General features: G+C 38.5%; 1 protein-coding gene across 4 annotated transcripts in view; it reads left to right on the forward strand.

Moving 5' to 3' along the window:
* LOC117292141 (serine/arginine repetitive matrix protein 2-like) overlaps positions 1 to 23,027 on the forward strand; it is a 52,243-nt gene extending 29,216 nt beyond the window's left edge. The window contains exons 5-14 of one of the 4 annotated variants that reach the window (XM_033774070.1): positions 1,389 to 1,572; positions 2,821 to 3,014; positions 4,864 to 5,005; positions 6,621 to 6,709; positions 7,088 to 7,198; positions 9,059 to 9,160; positions 9,880 to 10,018; positions 10,435 to 14,217; positions 14,768 to 14,903; positions 20,488 to 23,027. In XM_033774070.1, coding sequence (XP_033629961.1) covers positions 1,389 to 1,572; positions 2,821 to 3,014; positions 4,864 to 5,005; positions 6,621 to 6,709; positions 7,088 to 7,198; positions 9,059 to 9,160; positions 9,880 to 10,018; positions 10,435 to 14,217; positions 14,768 to 14,903; positions 20,488 to 20,590 — 4,983 coding nt within the window. In that variant the 3' untranslated portion in view covers positions 20,591 to 23,027. Of the gene's footprint in view, positions 1 to 1,388; positions 1,573 to 2,820; positions 3,015 to 3,158; positions 3,187 to 4,863; positions 5,006 to 6,620; positions 6,710 to 7,087; positions 7,199 to 7,994; positions 8,111 to 9,058; positions 9,161 to 9,879; positions 10,019 to 10,434; positions 14,218 to 14,767; positions 14,904 to 20,487 lie in introns of those variants that run through there. The other 3 variants (XM_033774071.1, XM_033774072.1, XM_033774073.1) reach the window with 3 other exon arrangements.
* Positions 23,028 to 23,636: the final 609 nt, after the last annotated feature.

Raw genomic sequence — 23,636 nt, forward strand, 5'->3', positions numbered from 1 at the left:
AGTTTCCCTTGCAACCTTCTTCAACTTGACCAGAATATTACAATATGAACATTGTAAACATGAACCCTATTGTCCTTTCACTTCAATGATCATGATGACGGGGAGAAACACTGCTGGAGGATGGCCAGGAGCAGAACAGTTAGAAAGCCAAGAGCAGACCAGGGCCCAGTTTCAGGGCTCTGTTTACCATAACCAAAAGGAGCATCGCTTACACAAGCCTAGAGCAGACCAGTTGGAAAATGGGGACACATTTTCTCCTGAGTTCCAATTCGACTGTGAAAAATTAAAACTTCATTACCCACAGAGGTCATATGAATTGTTGCGCGATCCAATCCCTCTTCCCCTTCCCTTCCCCATGATTATCTAAATACCCTATGGGACACCTATACAAAGAAGACAATGCAGTTAAAGTGTAGACTCTTCTACTTAAATTAATTCCCCTATTGATTTTGAATAGTCTGCAATGACTCCAAAGTGATATTATTTACTGTCGCCTATACATACCTCTACAAGACCTGGGTAGGAGACCCATGGACAATAAATGGCAAGAAGTTCAAAAGGAAAAGGATGAGTCAGGAGGGACGTATTCTACAACTAAATGGACAATTTGATATAGAGAGCAGTAACTATCAAGAGAATGTTTCATTCTTTACACAGTCAAGGAAACTTGATTACTGATGTTATTTCAAATAGCAAATGGGACGGGTCATTGGGGTATGGTGGTTTGGCTATTTGAGATGGGTCATTGGGAAGGGTGGTTGGCCATTTGAGATGGGTCATTGGGAAGGGTGGTTGGCTATTTGAGATGGGTCATTGGGAAGGGAGGTTGGCTATTTGAGATGGGTCATTGGGAAGGGTGGTTGGCTATTTGAGATGGGTCATGGGGAAGGGTGGTTGGCTATTTGAGATGGGTCATGGGGAAGGGTGGTTGGCTATTTGAGATGGGTCATGGGGAAGGGTGGTTGGCTATTTGAGACGGGTCTGGGGGAAGGATGGTTGGAGGCAATTTGAGAATGTGGAGAGGGTGGTCATGAAATGCTCTTGTCTGAAAGTTGGCAAAGTATAAACAACTTTGTGATTAAAGTGAGTATTAACTCAGCCTTTTTGTGTATGTGCTTTTCTTCATGAGTTGTGACTTGAGGCTATGGTGCCTATACAGGGTCATTGTCATAGAGTAATTGACTACATAATGATTCAGCCTGAGTATGCCCATCTCCACTTAGAATTAATACATAAAAAAGAGCGGCTAATCACAACTTAATACCATCAATCTTTATATTTCATTTGGACACAATGGTGATAAATGATTATAAAAACAGTTGAAATGAAGGGAATGAATTTTTTATAGTAATATAACAATCATCAATAATGTTCTTATCTTTGTGTAGTTTCCTGCAGCACCTCCTGACATCTACCAACAACCTGGTCACCATGGTTACTACCCACAATCCTCCTCACCAGCTAGGAATAGTTCTGAGATGTCGGGCCATCAATACCATGATGGGAGTTTAGTTGGTAGTCCATCCAGAGGAATGAGTGGCAGTCCACATCATAATATACCATCACCGAACAGTACGTGACTCTCAAACAGTGTTAGATATAGCAGATAGTTATTCCTGATACAGACTCAGATAATTATTCCTATTACAGACTCTCAGCCTCATGGGGACAGCAGATACTAAAAAATGTTATTCATAAATACCTCAAACAGTTCCGCTATTCCTATTGGTGGAGAGCGCGTCATGTGGGGGTGTTTACCGTTGGTAATGACCAGTGTTTATGACCGGTTGTGAGCGGGCCAGTTTCTTCATTCCTATTGGTTGAGAGCAACGGCTGGAACAGTTGTGCCACATTGCGCGATACGCGCACAGCAATCTCCTTATAAGGAGTTGTTTACCGAGGGCCTTACCATTTCATAGCTGGAGGGATGTTGTGTTGAAAGAAATCATTGAATAATTATAATTTTTGCATTTATTTTACTTTTTGACCAAAAAGTGTTGATGTTTTTTGACCGAAAAGGTATTTATGAATGGGAATCAAAGTGTTGAATCGGTTTTCAATTAGTGGTGTAAAACCCGCCGAGGCCTGGTTCTTACCTCGATAATTTACCTCTGTAATTTACCTCGACTTCATCTCGATAAAATTATCAAGAACCAGGCCTTGTTGGGTTTAAACCACTAGTTGAAAACCTCTTCACCACACATTGATTCCCTTATTCAATTCTGAACATTTCCATAATAGCAACAGTGGATTTAACTGGCAAGTCTGGTGCACTCTGCTATCTATAAACACTACTATATATTACACTAAGCCAGGTAGAAAACCGCTTTAGATAGAAACTCCTATAAATTGAGATTCCTTGTTGAGCTTTTTCTGTTCTAGTCCATGAACCTTCGGAGAATGTTGTTAATGTAGTTGCTTGTTTGAATCTGCCTTGAGGTAATTCTTTTCACTGCCACTTGAGCTGTGTAGTAAATTGTACCTTTCCAATATAGGTTTATATTTGTATTTCACATACAACTAGAGATGTTTTTTTGTGATTTTGTTAAAAAACAATTGCAATTAAATGGTCCAGTGGAATATATAAAGTTTTTATATATTGTTTATGTCATGTGCTGGTTTAGAGGGTGTGCACAGAAGACACAAGAGGGCAAATGACAATTGAACTTGAACTTAACGTTTCATGTGTTCTATTTCTTAGCACTGAACTAATATCTATCAGTGGTTATAAATCTTTCTTTATGAAAGATACTTCTCTTCAAGTTAATGAGTACATTTAGCACAAAAACCTACTTTGATTCCCCATTGTCTTCTGTACAGATGAACCAGTTTATCATCAGCCAATGTCACCTCAGCATCCCATGTCACCACGTCGTTTACAGCAAGATCTAAGTCATCAACTAGAGAACGGAGTGTGGATGAAACGAGGTGGAAGTGGCAAGGTGTACTTAGACAACTCTGGAGAAGAGAGCGGCATAGATGTAAGCTCATCCACTGAAAGCATGGAAAAAAGGGTTAGCAATTATTGCAGGCTCAACCAAAACATTCACAATACACAGGTCTTTCTGTACGCTCATCCACTGAAAGCATGGAAAAAAGGGTTAGCAATTATTGCAGGCTCAACCAAAACATTCACAATACACAGGTCTTTCTGTAAGCTCATCCACTGAAAGCATGGAAAAAAGGGTTAGCAATTATTGCAGGCTCAACCAAAACATTCACAATACACAGGTCTTTCTGTACGCTCATCCACTGAAAACATGGAAAAAAAGGGTTAGCAACTATTGCAGGCTCAACCAAAACATTCACAATACACAGGTCTTTCTGTAAGATCATTCACTGTTAGCATGGAAAAAGGGTTAGCAATTATTGCAGACTCAACCAGAACATTCTCAATACACAGGTCTTTCTGTAAGCTCATCCACTGTAAGCATGGGAAAAGGGTTAGCAACTATTGCAGGCTCAACAAAAACATTCACAATACACAGGTCTTTCTGTAAGCTCATTCACTGAAAGCATGGAAAAAAAGGGTTAGCAATTATTGCAGACTCAACCAGAACATTCACAATACACAGGTCTTTCTGTAAGCTCATCCACTGTAAGCATGGACAAAAAGGGTTAGCAACTATTGCAGGCTCAACCAGAACATTCACAATACACAGGTCTTTCTGTAAGATCATCCACTGTTAGCATGGACAAAAAGGGTTAGCAATTATTGCAGGCTCAACCAGAACATTCACAATACACAGGTCTTTCTGTAAGATCATCCACTGTTAGCATGGACAAAAAGGGTTAGCAATTATTGCAGACTCAACCAGAACATTCACAATACACAGGTCTTTCTGTAAGATCATCCACTGTTATGGACAAAAAGGTTGAGCAATTATTGCAGACTCAACCAGAACATTCACAATACACAGGTCTTTCTGTAAGCTCATCCACTGTAAGCACGGACAAAAAGGGGGTAGCAATTATTGCAGACTCTACCAGAACATTCTCAATACAAACTCGACCACGGGTTTGTCCAATGTTAGAAATTTGTTTCTGCCATCCAGGCCGATCCAGGGCAGCTTGAACAGATTGAAGGGGATATAAGCACCACACTAGCAACAGCCGATCTCTCTCATAGAAACATTGGTTTAAAATCTAATATTATGAATTGCACCAATCAAGAAATTGTGATTCACTAACTAGACGATAACACTCGGTCTTGTCAAATCATAGCTTGGTAGGGTTTTGACCCACAACCTTGTGATTGCAAGTCCTTCAGTATAAGCTCTATATCACACGTGGTCAACAGAATTTTTCATTGTAGAGTAAGTTTCAAACGCTCTGTCTGCTTCAAATTATTCAGGATGTTTTCGGCTGGTTAAATACAATTAAGGGTAAAATGTTTTTTGAGGGTTCTAGTCAATTGCCCAAAACAGGTTATTGAATGATGTTAAACATGTTCACGATCTTTGCCTACATCTGCAGGTCACAAACTATAATATAAGTTATCACACAAGCGCGAGTGAAATACGGACAAATATAGCGCTTCTGCGACCCATATCCAATGAGGCCCACGGCCTCCTTGGATATGGGATGCGGACGCGCTTTGTTTTCCGTATTTCCACGAGTGCGCGTGTGATAACGTATTTATCTTCAGGCAAACTTGGCGCGTGACATAGAACACACAAGACGCAGGTAGTGATATTAGCCGTGCAATAGGTTTATTACTCTATGGTTTGTATCACCACTCCGTTCTGTGAATCTGATTGGAGGATAAGCGCGTACTTGAAGATAAAATGTTTTATTGTCTCTTCATTATAATTGTTGTAACAGCAATGAAGTTCAAAGTTGATTGTACTTTTCTCCTTGTAGAACTACGGAGGTGGTATCCTGACTCCTGGGAATGCTCCCAATATACACATGAATGTTAACTCCAAACCACTCGGACACTCTCAGCCGTTTCACAGCTTTGAAAACGTCTTGGGAGATAAGGATACCTTTAGAGCATTAGCAGGTGAGAATAAGGTGCAGGATCTTAAAGAAGTGGTTGAGGCATCCGCAAGATGTGTTGACATAGTTAGGTTTTAAGGATCTTAAAGGAATGTTAGAGTCACCCACAAGATGTCTCGACATAGTTGGGTTCAGAGGATTTTATCTTGATTCTTGGAATAAATAAGAGTAATTAGACATTTGGCCTTCAAGAACTATCAAAGAAAACAAGGTAATTTAAAGACAAATCAGAATGTATAAAAAGGCAAAAGCTTGTTTTATGGGCACAGGACAGATAAATTAAAGTGCAAAAGACTCTTAACTTGAAGCTTTTTTCATGTTGAGAAGTAACAGGACTCAGACAAGACAAATTATAGGAGTAACTTATTTATGCTGTGTTTTAATTGGAAAGGAATGACAGAAAAATGGTTTGTGGAAAATCAAGTATTAAGACTGTCATAATCACTAGTGAAAATGTTATTTTAAATTGCAGTTAACTTTGGTAAAGAAGCGGTAAATAAGAGTTGGCTACTTTATTGTGGTATATATTTCCTTTGTGGCACAAAGCAATGTGCCAAGATTTCACTTGCTTATCTTATTTTAATTTATTCATCAAAGCTGCACTAGTTAAAAGAAAGAGTTTTCCTCATGAGCGCCAATCCTACGTCTTTATCTTTAAGGAATATTTCTAGACATGCATCATTCCAAAGGTGTCTTTGCCTTGAGTTGAACTAAATGCCACAGACCTAATGGATATTGCCCTTAGGCACTTAAACATTTAGAAGATTCTCAAGTAGTCATTGACGCTGTAAAAGGATTTATAAAAGTGTCTGGGTAAAACAGTGTTTGTTAGAGGCCTGGATGACGTGTAAAGTGCTTGACATCCACAAGTCATGTTTCAAACTGTTTAACTTTGCATTTTGATTCCTTTGAAGGGAGACGCAATGCTTGTTTTTGCTGCTCTTTGTTTCATTAAAAGACGAGTTATTTCAACTGAAAGGCTGAAGGAATTATATGAAATCCTTAATAAATGATGGATATGGATTTAATAAATGAAGAGACAAAGAAACATCTGTAACAAAGAGATGTTTGTAGTATATCTATCATAACAACGGAATCATTAAAGTCATGGCAACCATGGTCTTTGTGGTTCCCAACCTTCAATAAGATCTACTCAGTTCATTATGTACAACTTGTTTTCTTTGAGTGGTTTTCTTTCAAATAGAGAGTTTATTCAACCTTCCGGTTGTATTATTGCATGTCTTCAATCTAAAGAACATTATTCATTATAAATATGGCTCAATGATCTGTAAGTCATTGTCCGGTCCGTATGCTTACCTAAAAAGTAAGTTTTGACAACCACATCAAACTGTGCTTTTAATGTGGTGCTCTCTGCAAAGTTCCAACACAAATTAACATTGTCTTCAAGTGCCCCTTACCAGAGGAACATTTCTGTGGCCCTTCAAAAACAAAATTCAAGGCCTGAATATGTCTTGTATTGTGTTGTTTATGTAGAATAAACTCAGAGGTTGTGACTGCTTACATCACCCCAAACACGTTCTGGTTACTAACTATTGGAACCAGATTGATCCGTATGATGAGACTTCATACCTGATGTTGGCATGATTTGTTATTTTCAGGTCACCAGCGACCTCATAGTGATGGTGCAACTGATATTAAAATGGATATGATGAGGCAGTCTGAGATACAACCTCATTATCCCGGCAAGGTGAGTCGCTTTGCTGCTTTCGTATAACAGATGCTACTATATAAATGGATTAACACGATGTAAAGAAAGAAAGCAAACCTGTTTCAGCACTGCCAACCAATCTTTCCATGTTTTGATGAACAATTTGGAAATGTGCATCTGATTGTGGCAACTTTGTTCCTGTTATGTTGAAGTAATTGCAAGAAGCAAATGTTGCTAGTTTTGCACTTTAATCATTCCTGATGCAAAAATTTATGTCATCTTCCACCTTCCAAGTATTTAAACCTAATTTACTGACAGTCTAGTGTATGATGTTTTATCTTCTTGTTGTGAGCTTTTTTAAAGGAATATTTTAAAATGTTCCATTAATTTGTTTCTATAATTTGTATTCCATTTTAGGATGTAGATAGAATTTATGAATGGTTGAGACGCCAGCGGATGCCAGAATACACAAACAACTTTACCAAGGCTGGTTATGATATGCCAACTATCGCCAGAATGACTCCAGAGGTATGTCAAGTATTATTATTACAACTTTACCAAGGCTGGTTATGATATGCCAACTATCGCCAGAATGACTCCAGAGGTATGTCAAGTATTATTATTACAACTTTACCAAGGCTGGTTATGATATGCCAACTATCGCCAGAATGACTCCAGAGGTATGTCAAGTATTATTATTACAACTTTACCAAGGCTGGTTATGATATGCCAACTATCGCCAGAATGACTCCAGAGGTATGTCAAGTATTATTATTACCACTTTACCAAGGCTGGTTATGATATGCCAACTATCGCCAGAATGACTCCAGAGGTATGTCAAGTATTATTATTACAACTTTACCAAGGCTGGTTATGATATGCCAACTATCGCCAGAATGACTCCAGAGGTATGTCAAGTATTATTATTACCACTTTACCAAGGCTGGTTATGATATGCCAACTATCGCCAGAATGACTCCAGAGGTATGTCAAGTATTATTATTACAACTTTACCAAGGCTGGTTATGATATGCCAACTATCGCCAGAATGACTCCAGAGGTATGTCAAGTATTATTATTACCACTTTACCAAGGCTGGTTATGATATGCCAACTATCGCCAGAATGACTCCAGAGGTATGTCAAGTATTATTATTACAACTTTACCAAGGCTGGTTATGATATGCCAACTATCGCCAGAATGACTCCAGAGGTATGTCAAGTATTATTATTACAACTTTACCAAGGCTGGTTATGATATGCCAACTATCGCCAGAATGACTCCAGAGGTATGTCAAGTATTATTATTACCACTTTACCAAGGCTGGTTATGATATGCCAACTATCGCCAGAATGACTCCAGAGGTATGTCAAGTATTATTATTACAACTTTACCAAGGCTGGTTATGATATGCCAACTATCGCCAGAATGACTCCAGAGGTATGTCAAGTATTATTATTACCACTTTTATTGCTTGTAATGTGGTTAAGGATAACAATAATTATAACAGCATTTAGTAAAGTGCTTTTCCAGTGGTTTTAAAGGGCTAAACAAAAATAAAAAAAATTAACACCACAAAGGAATTGATTAAACAAAGAAGTGAGTTTTAATATGCTTTTTGAACTTGGAAACGGAAGTCACATTGGCTAAATGATCGAGGTATTGAGTTCAAGAGCGTAGGAGCAGTGAATAAGAATTAACGGTCTCCAGCCTTCTTATTAGTCTCTGGAAAGGATTGTTAAAATTAACTGCTCTTTGCAACCTGCTTGTCGAATTAAAAAGCAGTTTACATTTAAAATGTAAAGTAGTAAACCACCAAAGAAATTTACTGGCTAAATATTAAAACAATTTGGGGTTAAACAATGAAAAATTTACTAATACAGGAATTAAACCTGTGTCGTCTGGATTAAGTTGCAAGCAGTCTACCAGCTGAGCTATCAAGTTAAATGTTGGTATCTCCCGTTTGGGGGAAGGGGTGGGGGGTTACCAATCACAAGCCGCTCAACCTGTAACTGCTGTATAGCCAGGGATCGAACCCAGGTTAACAATACACCCTGGAAACCAGCAGTCAGTTTCCCTTGTGGTTGGTTATTACTTGATATTTGAAAGTAAACATTGCATCCCTTAAGTTGGTCCATCCGCTGCCTATTCCCATTTAACCAATGTTACTGTTTATTACTACCATGTTTTGACACTCATGTTGTTGTCTACTTTCATTAACTCTAAACTAAAGTGATAAAATCTATAGAATACTGCCTAAACAATTTCAAAATATTTTTGGAAATTTTTGGAAACAAGAGTTACAAACTACAATATGTAAATGAGAAAGCGCTAGAGATGAAGTTTGAATTCTTAGATGTTAAGTATAACTGTTTATTTACTTGTTAGGATTTGACTGCTATCGGAGTAACCAAGCCAGGTCATAGAAAAAGAATATCTGCGATGATTGGACAGATGAGTGAACCTGATGGGATTCCAAATTATAAACCAGTAAGTTCTACAACTATTAAATTGACGTATATATTCATTGAATTCCTGGATGACAATGGTTTCAAAAGGTTATTTTATTGTCATAGATTTCAATCAGCCTGACATGTTGTCTTAATGTTGTCTTCTTGAAGAAAATTGTCAGCAATAACAATGTTTCTTGCAGGACGAAAAAAAAGAAGTAATTTAAAAAGGTTAATCAAACTGGACCTTTATCGCAGAGCAAAGATCCTATCTCATTTTAGTTTCCCCAGTTTTGATATAAAGGGAAGGTACATGTTTAGTAATTACTCATAACAAATATTAACTTAAGAACTGACTTGGTAACGAGCAATGGAGAGCTGTTGATAGTATAAACATTATGGGAAACAGCTCCCTCTGAAGTAATGTAGTTTTTGAGAAAGAGGTAGTTTCTCACTAAAATTTTAAAAGACTTCTGTACTGAAAGCACCCAAATGCGTCCAACAAGGGCGTTTTTTCTTTCATCATTTCTTGCAACTTCTATGACCAACTGAGCCCAAATTTTCACAGGCTTGTTTCTTTATGGTTATGATGGGATACACCAAGTGAGAACACTGGTCTTTGACATTTACCAAACATGTACAGTGCCTTTAAAAGCTTAGTTTTGAAACTAGATGATTGAGTGTCCTCTTCCTAAAAACACTTAACTTTATCATTGTCATAACTTATCTTATGTCTTTTTCTTCATCCTTTTCAAACAGCATGATGTTGTGACATGGCTGAAGCTACTGGACTTATTTCAATATCATAACACATTTATGAGTAATAATTATAACACCATGGAGGCTGTATCTGAGATAACGTGGGAAGACCTGCAGGAGATTGGTATCAATCAACTTGGTAAGTTGGTCAAAATAAACAACACTATTATTAGAGTTGTAAATGTCATGCACCAATAAATACCTCTTGGGCAAAGTTGGCCTTTTGGCTGGCAGTTATTTAAGAAAAACTACGAGCATGAAGTTCTTAAAAAAAAAAAAAAAGGGTATTTCTGTATGCTTATCTAACCACGCACTTTCACAAATTTTGTTTGTCATACAACCCAGTTCTAGATTGACCAGGCTGATCTGTGTTTACACAAATTGATTGTAAGAGATGTAAGAGATAATAATGCACATATCGGGGCGTGGGTAAAAAACAAAATTAATACATATATTGATTGTATTCTTTTGATTTTGCATGATTCCACTCTGGGGGCTGATTTATGTCTACACATATTGATCATGTTTTTGTGATTTTGGTTGATTTCACTCCAGGTCATCAGAAGAAGTTCAGCCTTGCCATCAAGAGATTACGAGACCTCCAGAAGCAGGCTTCTAGGGTCATGGCCTCAGCTCAACAAGCTGGTAGTATAGGAAGTGATGATAGCACCTCACCTCACTCATCTAATGATGGAGTCTACCATCATCATCATCATCATCAACATCATTCTCATCATCCAAACACCTTGATGCTAAATACACTAGAACAACAGACATCACCACTACAATCACCAGAAAATACACTCATCAAAAAGAAGTCTGGACTTCGGAGTAGTCAAGAGAGCTTAGGTAGCAATGGGAGTAACAAATCAAGCGGGTCTCATGGATCCCATGAGCAAGGCTACCCTAAGAAGATAGTTCATTTGAGGCAGCTTTCTGAATCTAGAGAAGCAAGTTATGTTCCTACAGTCACTAACTTAAAGGTGGCTCCTGGTAAACAACCTGAACATCGCCAAGCTTCACCAGAAGGAGAAACTGCAACATTACCAAGCAACTATCAACCCTTCTCAACATTTAAACAACAACCAGTTTCAACGCCAGGGGGAACTTTTAAGATTCCTGCTGTGCCCAGGGAAAGAAAATCTTCTGAAAGCTTGGAGCGAGTATTAGCCGCTCAAGGAAACAATGGTGATTCTGCGAGTAGCACACCAAAAAGAAACTCAGTTGAAGGTGGATCAAGTATAGCATCAAGTGGCTCTGGAGATGGGTCTGTAAAAATGAAAAGAGCTAAACCACCAGCTCCCCCAAAGAGGACGAACTCAGTCAGGACCATGGATGAGGAACAATTAAAAACTGCTACAATTGGCAGAAAGAAATCACTCAAACAGTTCAGAGAGGAAATGGCTGCTGGCAATATGAGTAAGAAAGTTGAGCTCCCTGAGGGGTTTGCAACGATTAAACGATCATCATCTCGTAAAGCACCAATTCTAAACAGGTCATCATCCCAGGATGGAGATAATCCTCCAGGAGGTCTTTCTGCAAACTTTGGTCCCCCTCTTGCACCCACAGTACCTCAGGTACAGAGTGTTGTCTCTAACGCATCAAACCAACAGAGTCATAGCTCCTTTGGTGTGAACAAACCTGATGAGGAACTACAACCCCAAGCCACTGTGAATTATAATGCTTATGGTCTCAGCAACCAACCAGTTGCTCCTGTACAGCAGCAACCACTACAGCAACAACCAAACTCAGTGTCTGGAAATGGAACACCAAGTCGAAGTGTTTCTGTACCAACCAGTCCGGTTAACATGCCACAGAATCCATCATGGACCAATCAAGAGACCCAGGGATCGAGGGAGCCAGTACCGTCTACACCCTCAGTCTCAAGCCCTCCACCAACCACTCAAAAACCCACCGTCACTAAACCAAATGCTGCACTCATAGCTGAAATGCAGAAATCAATTGCTTTAAGCATGTTAACAGGCCCTCCAGCAAACTCACAAAGCACTTTAGAAACCACTTTTCATTCATCAGCTTCTGCATCTGTTGTAACAAACAGTACTGTACAGTCCACGACAGCGACCAAGCAGCTGGCAAACACAAATATCCCGTACAATATCGCTTCTTCACAAAGACAACCTGAGGAGGAGCAAAGTGTCTTTTCAAATGAAATGAGTGAAAACCATCGACGATCATCTGGAGGTACATTGAAACTCTCACAGACACTGCCTAGGTCCTCCAACAGGCCACCCTCCGTTGAACTGCTCCAAAACACAACCCGGAGACTCTCATCTGGTGGTTTTAAGCTTGGTATAGATGTTGCACAGGAGAAACAAGTCCACAACAGAGTGGCTCAAAGTGATGTACCCATGAGAGAAGGCTTCCACAATAACTCCCATAGACCTCCTTCTACTGGAAGCACTGGAAGCGGTGGCAGCGGTAGTACTGACAGTAGCTCTAATAAACCAGACAGAGCAGGTAATATGGAACTACTGTGGAGAAGAATGTCTCAAGAAACAGATGAGAGTGCTCCGATCATTCAGCCTGTTCTTTCAAAACCCCTGGAGGGAATTTGGCGACCAAAGTCACGCCATTTTGAGAATGGAATTCCAGGACAGACTGAGGACCAGAACCAAGTTGATTACAACCAAGAGGTAGAAGTCAGTGGCCAGAAGTTACAAACCAAAGCCACATTCCGCTCTCTTAAGAAGCAGTTCTTGGATCAGAACGCAACGCCAATCACTTACCATACCCTGAAGAGACCACCTAAGAAGCCAGATCCAAATTTCTTTGAAGAGGATTTTAGGCCACGATCAAAGTCCTTTACAGACATGGATGAGTACCACCAGTCACCAGTAGCCAAAAATGCCCCCGTGGACTTTGATACTATAATGGCCGATATGGCAGACCAAAATGCTCAACCACAACCTGAAGCAGATGTTGAAAATAATCAACCAACTTCAGAACCTTGTCCAGTTTCGAATGGCTCACCTCAAAAACTCAGAACTCAGAGTTCACCTGTTCGAACACCAGTTCCAAATGTTGGTGGAAACCATAAAAAACCTATTAGCCTTCCTGGACTTGTGTCAACTCACGGTGCTCAAGATGCTAATGAAGCATCGAATAACACAGTGACATCGAGTGGCTACAAAGAACAAGGACCTAAGGCACCTTCCCCAAAGGTTGCTCCTAAGCAGGTACCGCCACCTCAAGTTCCCCCTCCCAAGGTTCCCAAACCTAAAAGTCAACCACCTCAAGTTCCTCTACCTCCACCCCAGGTTCCCCAGTTTCAAGCAACTTCCACAGAAGTTGCCCCAGTCAAAGTTTCTTCACAGAAAACCTCCCCCCAGCAGATGCTACCCCCTAAAGTGTCACCTAAGGTTCCTCGTGTAAAGGCACCGTCTCAGATCAGCAATCCTACTAGGTTGGAGATGATGCCACCACCTCCTTCTATTGAGGATCTACCCCCTCCTCCAAATGAAGACTTCCCCTTACCACCACCACCACCATGTCAGGATTATGACCTCCCTCCACCTCCTGATGAGATGGGTCTACCTCCTCCTCCTCCTCCTCCTTCAATGCAGACTGCAGCACCATCTTTCACTCCTCTGTCTTATAACAACCTTCCTCCACCTCCACCCCCGGTACAACAAGTACCTCAGCAACAGTCAAGGCAAGCAGTTGCTCCTCAGACTGCTCCGAAATCTAAACCAGGTTCATCCAGGAAGAAGACAAGAACACCTGTTGTCTCAGAAGGATGGGAATCTAACTCAGATACAATCAAAAGGAAGCCAAGTCCTTTGACTCCAGTGTCCCCAGATAAAGCATCAGAAAGTATCAGTCAAATATCACAACCTCAGCCAAATGAACACAAACTTAATCCTAGAGTATCTAAGGCTCCTGTGAAGGTACCAGAGAAATCAGTTAAAACCCCATCAAGGACAGGAAAGAGTCCAGTCAAAGCACCTGCTAAGAAGAAGACGTTGGTTGCACCACCACCTCTAGATGGCGTAGATGATGTTGATTTTTACTCCCAAGACCTGGACATGATGGATACACTTGGAGGTCAGGAGGACCTTGTAGAATCAGACAGTAGTGACACCATGGAGTCTGGACTGACTGGCTTTGAGAATGAAAACACTGATACAATTAAGAAACAGCCAGGGAAGTTAAGTCCAGCTAAGTACAGTGAGGACTTGAACGATCCAGAGATTGTTGGGAGGACCTTGAGTATGGAGAACGCTGCAGCTGATCAAGAAGCAGATTTCATAAGGAGAAGAAAAGACAACACATCAGCTGCTATGAAGAAAGACAGGGATTCCCAAGGTTTCGGTGAAGGTAAATTGATTGGATTGTATTATTATTAATTATTTCTGGTAATGAAACCAAGTATGTCTCATACCTGAACTTAATCACTGTAACTTGCAAGCTTAAGGAAACCTGTAAACAAGGGTGCTTGCTAGTATTAACAATAAACACAGGGGTTGGGAACTGTCAATGTTCTGGGGTTTTTGTGCACTATCAATCCTAGTGCATGTACATGTACATGAGACATATGGCTGAATGTCACATCCCAAGGACAAAGCAATTATGATCTGGAACTATGGCCAGAACTCAAAACCACACTCTGCTGATCAGAGTTGGGTGCTCTTAACTGCTTAGCCACAACACGTTATGAAAACACAAATCCAAGTTTATTGGAATAATACACTTTCTTGAAAGAGATCAACAACAAACTTTGGATAAATTGTCAAAACGTGTTGTGGAAACTTCAGAGTGAAACTTGAACCCATTTAATATTATTGTTTTCAACACATTCACTCCTTAAGAAACATTAAATGAAACTTAACAACAAATTGTTTTTGTTCCCTTTTTGTCTACCCCTCAGTTTCTCTCCAGCTAGCAGACATCTTAAACAGTATGGGTTCTGATGATCCTTTAGCTAATTTTGCTGCCAATGCAGAAGCATCAGCTAAAGCTAGATTATCCCCTTCTAAACCAACTCCACCTTCGTCATATACTGCGTAAGTTAATCTTTATATCTCGCCATACAAGTCATTCTCTGGAGTTTTGTTACACCCGATTGGGACAGTTGCTCTAGAGTCACGTCAAACCAAATTATTAAATCAGTTATTTAAATGAAAAATTTGATGTCTGAAATAGTTCAGACCGGTTTGACGTGCTGGAAGTCGTTGCCTGTTGTTACTGAGCGCCATGATCTAGATGGAATGGCGCTATACAAATCTGGTTATTATTATTATTATTATTATTATTATTATTATTATTATTATTATTATTATTATTATTATTATTATTATTATTATTATTATTATTATTATTATTATTATTATTATTATTATTATTATTATTATTATTATTATTATTATTATTTCATTTTATCACAGCATGCAAAAGAAAGATCTCATTTTCCTTTGTGCCGGTAACTCCTCGAGCCGGGCTACGTCCCGTAGCCTTAGATCTCAAGGGTCTTTCTCAGGATCCTCGCTGTTCCCAAAAGCGCTGCCTTCTGTAATAGATCTACCCTCACATTTGTCCCTATTATTATTATTATTATTATTATTATTATTATTATTATTATTATTATTATTATTATTATTATTTCATTTTATCACAGCATGCAAAAGAAAGATCTCATTTTCCTTTGTGCCGGTAACTCCTCGAGCCGGGCTACGTCCCGTAGCCTTAGATCTCAAGGGTCTTTCTCAGGATCCTCGCTGTTCCCAAAAGCGCTGCCTTCTGTAATAGATCTACCCTCACATTTGTCCCTATTTCATCTAGATGTTTCCCCAGTGCTTTGGGAATGGTGCCAAGTGCTCCAACCACCACGGGGACTACTTTTACCTTTACCTGCCAAATCTTACGAAGTTCCCTGGCCAGGTCCTGGTACTTCTCGATCTTTTCCATCTCCTTCGAAGCTACCCTTATATCACCTGGCACCGCTATGTCAATGAGATGACACATCTTCTTCGTCTTATCTAATAGCACAACATCCGGACGCCTATGTTGTATAACATGATCGGTCTGAATGTTAAAGTCCCATAGGATCTTGACCTGGTCGTTCTCTACAACTTTCTCCGGAACATGGTCGTACCATTTCGCAAGTACTTTGACACCATACTTCTTACACAGATCCCAGTGAATCACCTTGGCCAGCTTGTCATGTCTTCCTTTGTACTCCGTCTGGGCCATCTTACTGCATTCGCTAACAATATGAAATACAGTCTCCTCTGCTTTATTGCACATTCTACACATAGGAGAGACGTTTGCTTTCTCTATCTTTGCCTTCATTACATTTGTCCTTAGAGACTGGTCTTGCGCCGCAGTAATCAAGCCCTCTGTTTCCTTCTTTAGTTCTCCACTCTTTAACCAATTCCATGACTTGCTGCTGGCCACTTCCTCAGTACACCTCAAGAACCGGCCATGAAGTGGTTTGTTCCTCCAATCTTGATGTCTTTCCTCCTTCCTTTCCCTCTTGTACTCTTTCGGCCCAACTTCGTCTGCCCTCGTGTACCTTTGTGCAACTTTCAACAAGCTCTCCTCGGTCCTCCTGACATGACAATGCAAGCTTCTGCACTCGACGTTAACACTGTCCGCCACGCTAAGCAACCCCCTTCCGCCCTCTGACCTCGGAAGATAGAGTCTACTAACATTTGACCGCGGGTGTAGCATGCGATGCATGGTCATTAGTTTTCTTGTCCTCCTGTCAGTGACATCTAGATCTTCCTTAGTCCACTCGACAATACCCGCACTGTACCTCATCAAAGACACGGCCCATGTGTTAATCGCCTTAATCATGTTCCCCCCGTTTAGTTTAGACTTCAAACATTTCTTTACACGCCTGATGTATTCTGCCTTCAGCCTTACCTTTGATTCCTTGTGAAGGACATGGTCCGATTCAAGTACACCAAGATACCGATAACTCTCCTCCTCACCCAAAGCCCTCAACTGTGCACCATCTGACAGAGCAATGCCATCGGAATGTACCCTCTTCCCCCTCTTCATGGTCATTGAAGCACATTTCTCCAGACCGAACTGCATCCCAATGTCATCACTGAAAATCCTGACGGTCTGCACCAAAGAGTCGATCTCGGCCTCATTCTTCGCAAACAACTTCAAATCGTCCATAAAAAGCAGATGGTTGATCTTACATCCGTCCTTCTTCATTACATAACCTGCACTCACCTTCCTTAGAATCATCGACAGGGGCATCATCGCAAGAACAAACAGCAGCGGAGACAGAGAGTCACCTTGGAAAATACCTCTTCTTATGCATACCTTGCCCAGATTATCATCGTTGGCTGTCAGATTTGTTCGCCACGTCTTCATGCTCTCACCTAAAAGACGTTTTACTGCATCAGCCACTCCAACCATATCCAGACATTCCATTATCCATGTGTGCGATACCATGTCATACGCCTTCTTGTAGTCAATCCACGCCATTGCCAAATTAGTCTTTCTGCTCCTGCAGTCCTTCAGTACAGCCTTATCGATGATAAGTTGATCCTTCGTACCTCTGGACCGCTTCTTACAGCCTTTCTGCTCCTCCGGAAACAACTGCTGGTCATCCATATGGCGATATAGGTCTTCTGCAATCATACTGGTCAAGAGTTTATACATCACAGGTAAGCACGTGATTGGTCTATAATTACTGGCAATGTTACCTTTCTTGACATCCTTCATGATCAGCACTGTTTTTGCCTCAGTCATCCAAGATGGGACCTTACCCTGTACTAGACAGTCTTGCAATTGTAGGGCCATTCGCTCATGCAAACTACGGAAGTTCTTCAACCAGTACCCATGCACATGGTCCATACCCGGGGCTTTCCAATTTGGCACCTTCTTTATCTGTCTCTTAACCTTGTCCACGTCAATCTGGAACCCTTCTTGCTGTTGTACCCCTCTCAATTCATCTTTCACATCTGTTAGCCATTCCGCTTGTCGGTTGTGTTTTACTGGTTTGTCCCAAATACCACCCCAGAAAGTTTTTGCCTCTGTTGGTCTCGGAACCGCTTGCGTGCTGTCAGCCTTCCCATCCAATTCCTTAAACAACTGACGCTGATTGGTGTTAAATAATCTATTCTGGTGAAATTGTCTAACCCTGTCGTCATACCTCTTCACTTTTGCAGCCTTAGCCTTAACCCTTGCTTAATCTCCTCTATTACAACACTCACACCCTTACGTTTGACGTTGTACTTTGTCATAATTGTATTCCTTAAGTCTGAACTATTCAATAAACCCTTATTCATTTGTTCTATTCTACTGAGATCTCTTCGCAAATCTTTAATTTGACCCTCCAGCCGACGTTTCCACCATGGTGTACTGTTCCCTTGTTGAGACACCTCTACCCCTAACTTTTCCCCTACTACAACTGCCCCTGCAAAAATAAGACGGTTAGTTTCCGATAAATTATCCGTACTTACCGACCCAAGGACTTTACTTACCACGGCTGACATTTCTGTCAGCCTTTTCCTTGGGACCCGGCGCAAAGCTGGAATACTCCACCCGTTTGACCCCTTCGCCGCTTCCATCACCTCTTGAAGCCTAGCCTTAATCTGCACTTCCTCCTCCGTGAACTCTACGCCCCCCTCATCGTCGATGCCATCATCATCCTGACCATTTCGCAACCCTGGCTGGTTCACCTCATCTTCACTCTGTGAGCTAGCAGCAGCCGCCTCCTCCGGTATTTGGTGGTTAACAATATCTGTTCCATCACTTTCAGCTTGTACTATCCTCCTCATCTCCTCAATTTCCACATTGGTTAACCACTGGTTCCGTTTGATAGTACTTATCTGGTCTGCAAGACGCTGCTCACTAATCTCAAACATTCCTTTATCTTGCCATAGGCTTATCATTCTCCTTCTGTATCCTCTCTTGTCCGGTTCACTCTTAATATAACAGTCCATCGCAATTTTGTTATCGTTCTTACTCCATTTTCTCCTGGTTCCACCACGAATCCCGTTGTGAGCAGTTTGGATACGATCTGGCAGCACCTGCTCAGGCATACCAACCAGATCGGGTGAAGGACTTCCTCTCTGGGAGTTTGTCACTCTTTCACCGTTGAATTGATGCTCCACAGCACTCATTATTAACATCACAAAATTGTGAGAAAGTTTATAGTTTCAGGGAGAATTACATACAGCAACGCTGTAAATTATTATTATTATTATTATTATTATTATTATTATTATTATTATTATTATTATTATTATTATTATTATTATTATTATTATTATTATTATTATTATTATTATTATTATTATTATTATTATTATTATTATTATTATTATTATTATTATTATTATTATTATTATTATTATTATTATTATTATTATTATTATTATTATTATTATTATTATTATTATTATTATTATTATTATTATTATTATTATTATTATTATTATTATTATTATTATTATTATTATTATTATTATTATTATTATTATTATTATTATTATTATTATTATTATTATTATTATTATTATTATTATTATTATTATTATGATTATGATTATGATTATGATTATGATTATGATTATTATTATTATTATTGTTATTATTATTATTATTATTATTATTATTATTATTATTATTATTATTATTATTATTATTATTATTATTATTATTATCATTATCATCATTATCATTATCATTATCATTATCATTATCATTATTATTATCATTATCATTATCATTATTATTAATATTATTATTATTATTATTATTATTATTATTATTATTATTATTATTATTATTATTATTATTATTTTTAGATCAACTGTAGCTGTTATTTGGAACGACTCTGAAGGGTCTTGGTTTTATACATCAATCTTGTCAGGAGCCGAGCCAATGTAAATGTTATGTTCAGTTGGCCTGTCTGAAACAAACATTTCTTTGGGTCGACCTAGAGTCACTCCTAATCCATTTGGAACCCCTATCTGATTCTGGTTGTTTGTTTGATTGATACGAACCTATGTAGGTGTAATCCAGTGAGATTCAATCCAAAGGTTGAAGATTACAGGAGACAAGGCAAGAAAGTTTGAGCTCAATATTAATGTGGATTGTTTACAGACAATCACACATAGGGCCTATTTATGCTGTTTTTGTGCCACGGGTTTTAGAGCTCAAAGTCAGTTAAATTTCTTTAAAGGTAGTGGACACTATCGGTAATTACTCAAAATAATTATTAGCAAAAAACCTTACTTGGTAATGAGTAATGGGGAGAGATTATTAGTATAAATATTGTGAGAAACAGCTCCCTCTGAAGTGGAGTACTTTTTGAGAAAGAAGTAATTTTCCATGAACTGATTGTGAGAAGTCAAATTTAGAAATTGTGGTCTCAAAATCAAGCATCTGAAAGCACACAACTTCGTGTGACAAGGGTTTTTTTCTTCATTGTTATCTTGCAACTTCGATGACCGATTGAGCTAAAATTTTCACAGGTTTGTTATGTTATGCATTTGTTGAGATACAGCAAGTTAGAAGACTGGTCTTTAACAATTACCAAGAATGTCTAGTGTCTGTAAGAGAATTTTTCGGCATCATAAAACATAATTTAATGACTTTTATTTGATCTATTTAATTCCTCAGGCCATCAATTAGCCAAGAATCAGCTGAACCTAAAGACATATTTAATGACATTGAGTCCATGTTCAATGATCTCACCTTTGACCTGGAGAACATGATGAATTAACCTTTGACCTGAATTGATCCCTAACCGGAGGGAGTAGTAAGTATTTATGTCCAGACATCTTGATATAAAAATTGATAATTGGATTTAGGATTTATTTAACGATCAAATCTGTCAAAAGTTTTCAGTTTTTTGTTTGTTTTATTTGTAAATCATGTTTCCTGGAACAGTGAGTTTCTCTTACTTTATCATGAAAGAATGTACTTAAAAGGACATTTTAAATGTCAACATTTGAGTTTGTGACAGAACATGGAAATAAATTCCCCTTGCCCTTTGACCTTGTATGTGTAGATTATGGACCTTTCCAAGAAATATGCAAATTGCGGTGTGTACTCTAAGGCTACTGAGGGCAAGTTTAGGGAGAATCACCTCTTACTGTGAGGGGATGATGTTGGCCGATGCATTTGCTTTCTGCCTATTGCAGAACTCAGTGGTGTTTGCTGACCAACAGTATCAGTATACATGAGAGAATATAATAAGCATAGTTTCAAGAAAAAGCTTAATTGTAGCAGGACTAGTTCTCTTGCAGGTTTTATTTACATCTGATGGAATAATTCACAATTGATAACATCTTAACGGCTCAAAGTGAATTCATGCATGATATTAGTAAAATTTTGAACTTGACAGACACTTTGCAAAAATGCATGACCACTTGCTGCACCAAAGAACAACATAGAGTTTAATAAACAAATTGAGAATTCTTGGCATTGTAAACAGGAAAGGTCAAGTTGTGCTTGGAATTATTAAAGTATGACTCAACTTGATTTGTTTTTAAATTTATTTTTTATTTTCATTCTTAATGCCTAGAGTAAAGTCACAAATATATTCCTTTTTAGAATATGCAAATTAATATACTAAGCAATATCTCATTTACCTTGCTAGGTTGTAACTGTCTTGTATCTTAAGTCCAATCGTCTTCAGAATCGTCTTCATGTTTTCATTTTTTTGCCATCTGTGAATTAAAGAGGATAACAATTTACAGTTTGCAGAAAAATGCCAGAACCTGAACAAAATGAATAAATGAAGCCTCTTTTATTGAGGATAGCATTTATAAAAATAAAGTGTTGTCTAATACTGATATGTTTAATATGTAATTAAGAATTGTAAAAATGGTCTGGCAATGTTTTTTTTGTGATAGTCGGATAATTATTTCTTAATATTGTAAGGCTGTATAAATACATTTCTCAAAGAAAAATTTTTATTTTTGGGTCCAAAATATTTATAAAAATGAAACTATGTAGTAATTTTGTTTTCAGTGTAAACAGTTAACTAGTGAAAAAGAGTTTGTTTTACTTTATTTGTGTTCACTGCCAACTTTCTGATTTCTTCTTCCTTCAGTGTGACTGTAATTGACTGTAAATGACTGTAATTGACCTTAGCAATTATGTCTATGCATGAATAACATAATATGATGGGCTTAGTTGACTTTTCTTTTATTAGTAATTGGAAAAAAAATGTGGGTGTTTTTTGCTGGTTGTCCCTCGTTCCAGACACAATGGTTAAATGCTTTCAGTTTATTGATGTATGCTTACAGTCGATATAATGTTGATATATTGTTATTGATCTAGTCATTATGCTGGCTTTTTAATGCATTGGGGATATAAAGCATCATAACACAGCAGTCTGTATCTATTACAGACTGATTTGTCAATAGAACTCAACTAGTTCTGATTTAATGTTACAATATTAAACTGATCTCATGTCTTCAATACAATCTCCTCTTAGTTCATTCAAAATGACTGTATGAGGAATTGTTTGCTTGAATAGTCCAAGTTATTCCAGCACAGCAGGTTGTTCTTAGGTTTCAGTTAATCATTCATCGGAAACAAGTTGCAAACTCTTACCTGTGAATGCTTTGAATGCCAATGGTTTCCCAGTCTGGTGTGACTGCATGTTGATATGAATATTGTGACATACCAATAAGTCATTCTTCGAAATCATCTGGCACTCTAAACCAACCTGCTGTAAGTGCTAATTGATGAAGGACTTTAATCATGTGGCATATTGGATTGTTTCATATCAGAAAATCTTAACTTCATTTACTTCTACAAGTCGAGAAGTCTTGAATTAATTTGGAGGCAGAGTTTGTGACATGATGAATAATTGACAGATAATCTTGATTAATGGTAAACCAAATTATTGTTGAAGTTTAGAGTTGTGTTTTGCTCGGTCTTTCCCGGGCCTATATTCTATCTTAGCCCGTGTGAAGGCATTGTGATATTTATTCTGATGTGTTTTATTTGCATGTTGAAGTCTACAATACTGCACTGACTTCCATAGGCTGAAGTTACGTCTGTGCTGCTGTAACTTACAAAGCTAGTGGAGTCCATTTTGCTACGTAGTCATTGGTATATCGTGACTGTTGTTTTAAGGCAGTGGACACTATTGGCAATCGCTCAAAATAATTATTAGCATTAAACCTCACTTGGTATTAAAGAGTAATGGGGAGAGGTTGGCAGTATAAAACATTGTGAGAAACGGCTCCCTCTGAAGTGGAGTAGTTTTCGAGATAGAAGTAATTTTCCACGAATTTGATTTCGAGCGAAATCAACCATCTAAACGCTCACAACTTCGTGTGACTAGGGTGTTTTCTTCTTTCATTATTATCTCACAACTTTGATGACCGACTGAGCTCAAATTTTCACAGGTTAGTTATTTTATGCAGATGTTCAATACACCAAGTGAGAAGACTGGTCTTTGACAATTACCAATAGTGTCCACTGCCTTTAAGGAAGTGGCAATATGGCTCCATGATGGCGCTATGATTACAATTCAGAACTGAACTAATCTCACGTGTTGCTTGTTACAGGGGGGATGGTGAGACTATTTTGCAAATAACTTGGGTTAAAGTAGTTTCCTTGGAATTTTGTTTAATTTATATCTTATTTGTCACATCATGTATATGCATTTACAATGTTGTGGTTTTTATTCTGTATTGTCTTGTTGTTTGTTTGTTTGTATGTTTGTTTGTCGTTTTGAGGGTTTGTTTGTTTGTTTGGTTGTAGTAAACTCAAACTATGTCTTTAGCAAGTTTGTTAAGTTTCAATTT

The sequence above is a fragment of the Asterias rubens genome, chromosome 7 (assembly GCF_902459465.1).
Source record: "Asterias rubens chromosome 7, eAstRub1.3, whole genome shotgun sequence".
Taxonomy (NCBI): Eukaryota; Metazoa; Echinodermata; class Asteroidea; order Forcipulatida; family Asteriidae; genus Asterias; species Asterias rubens.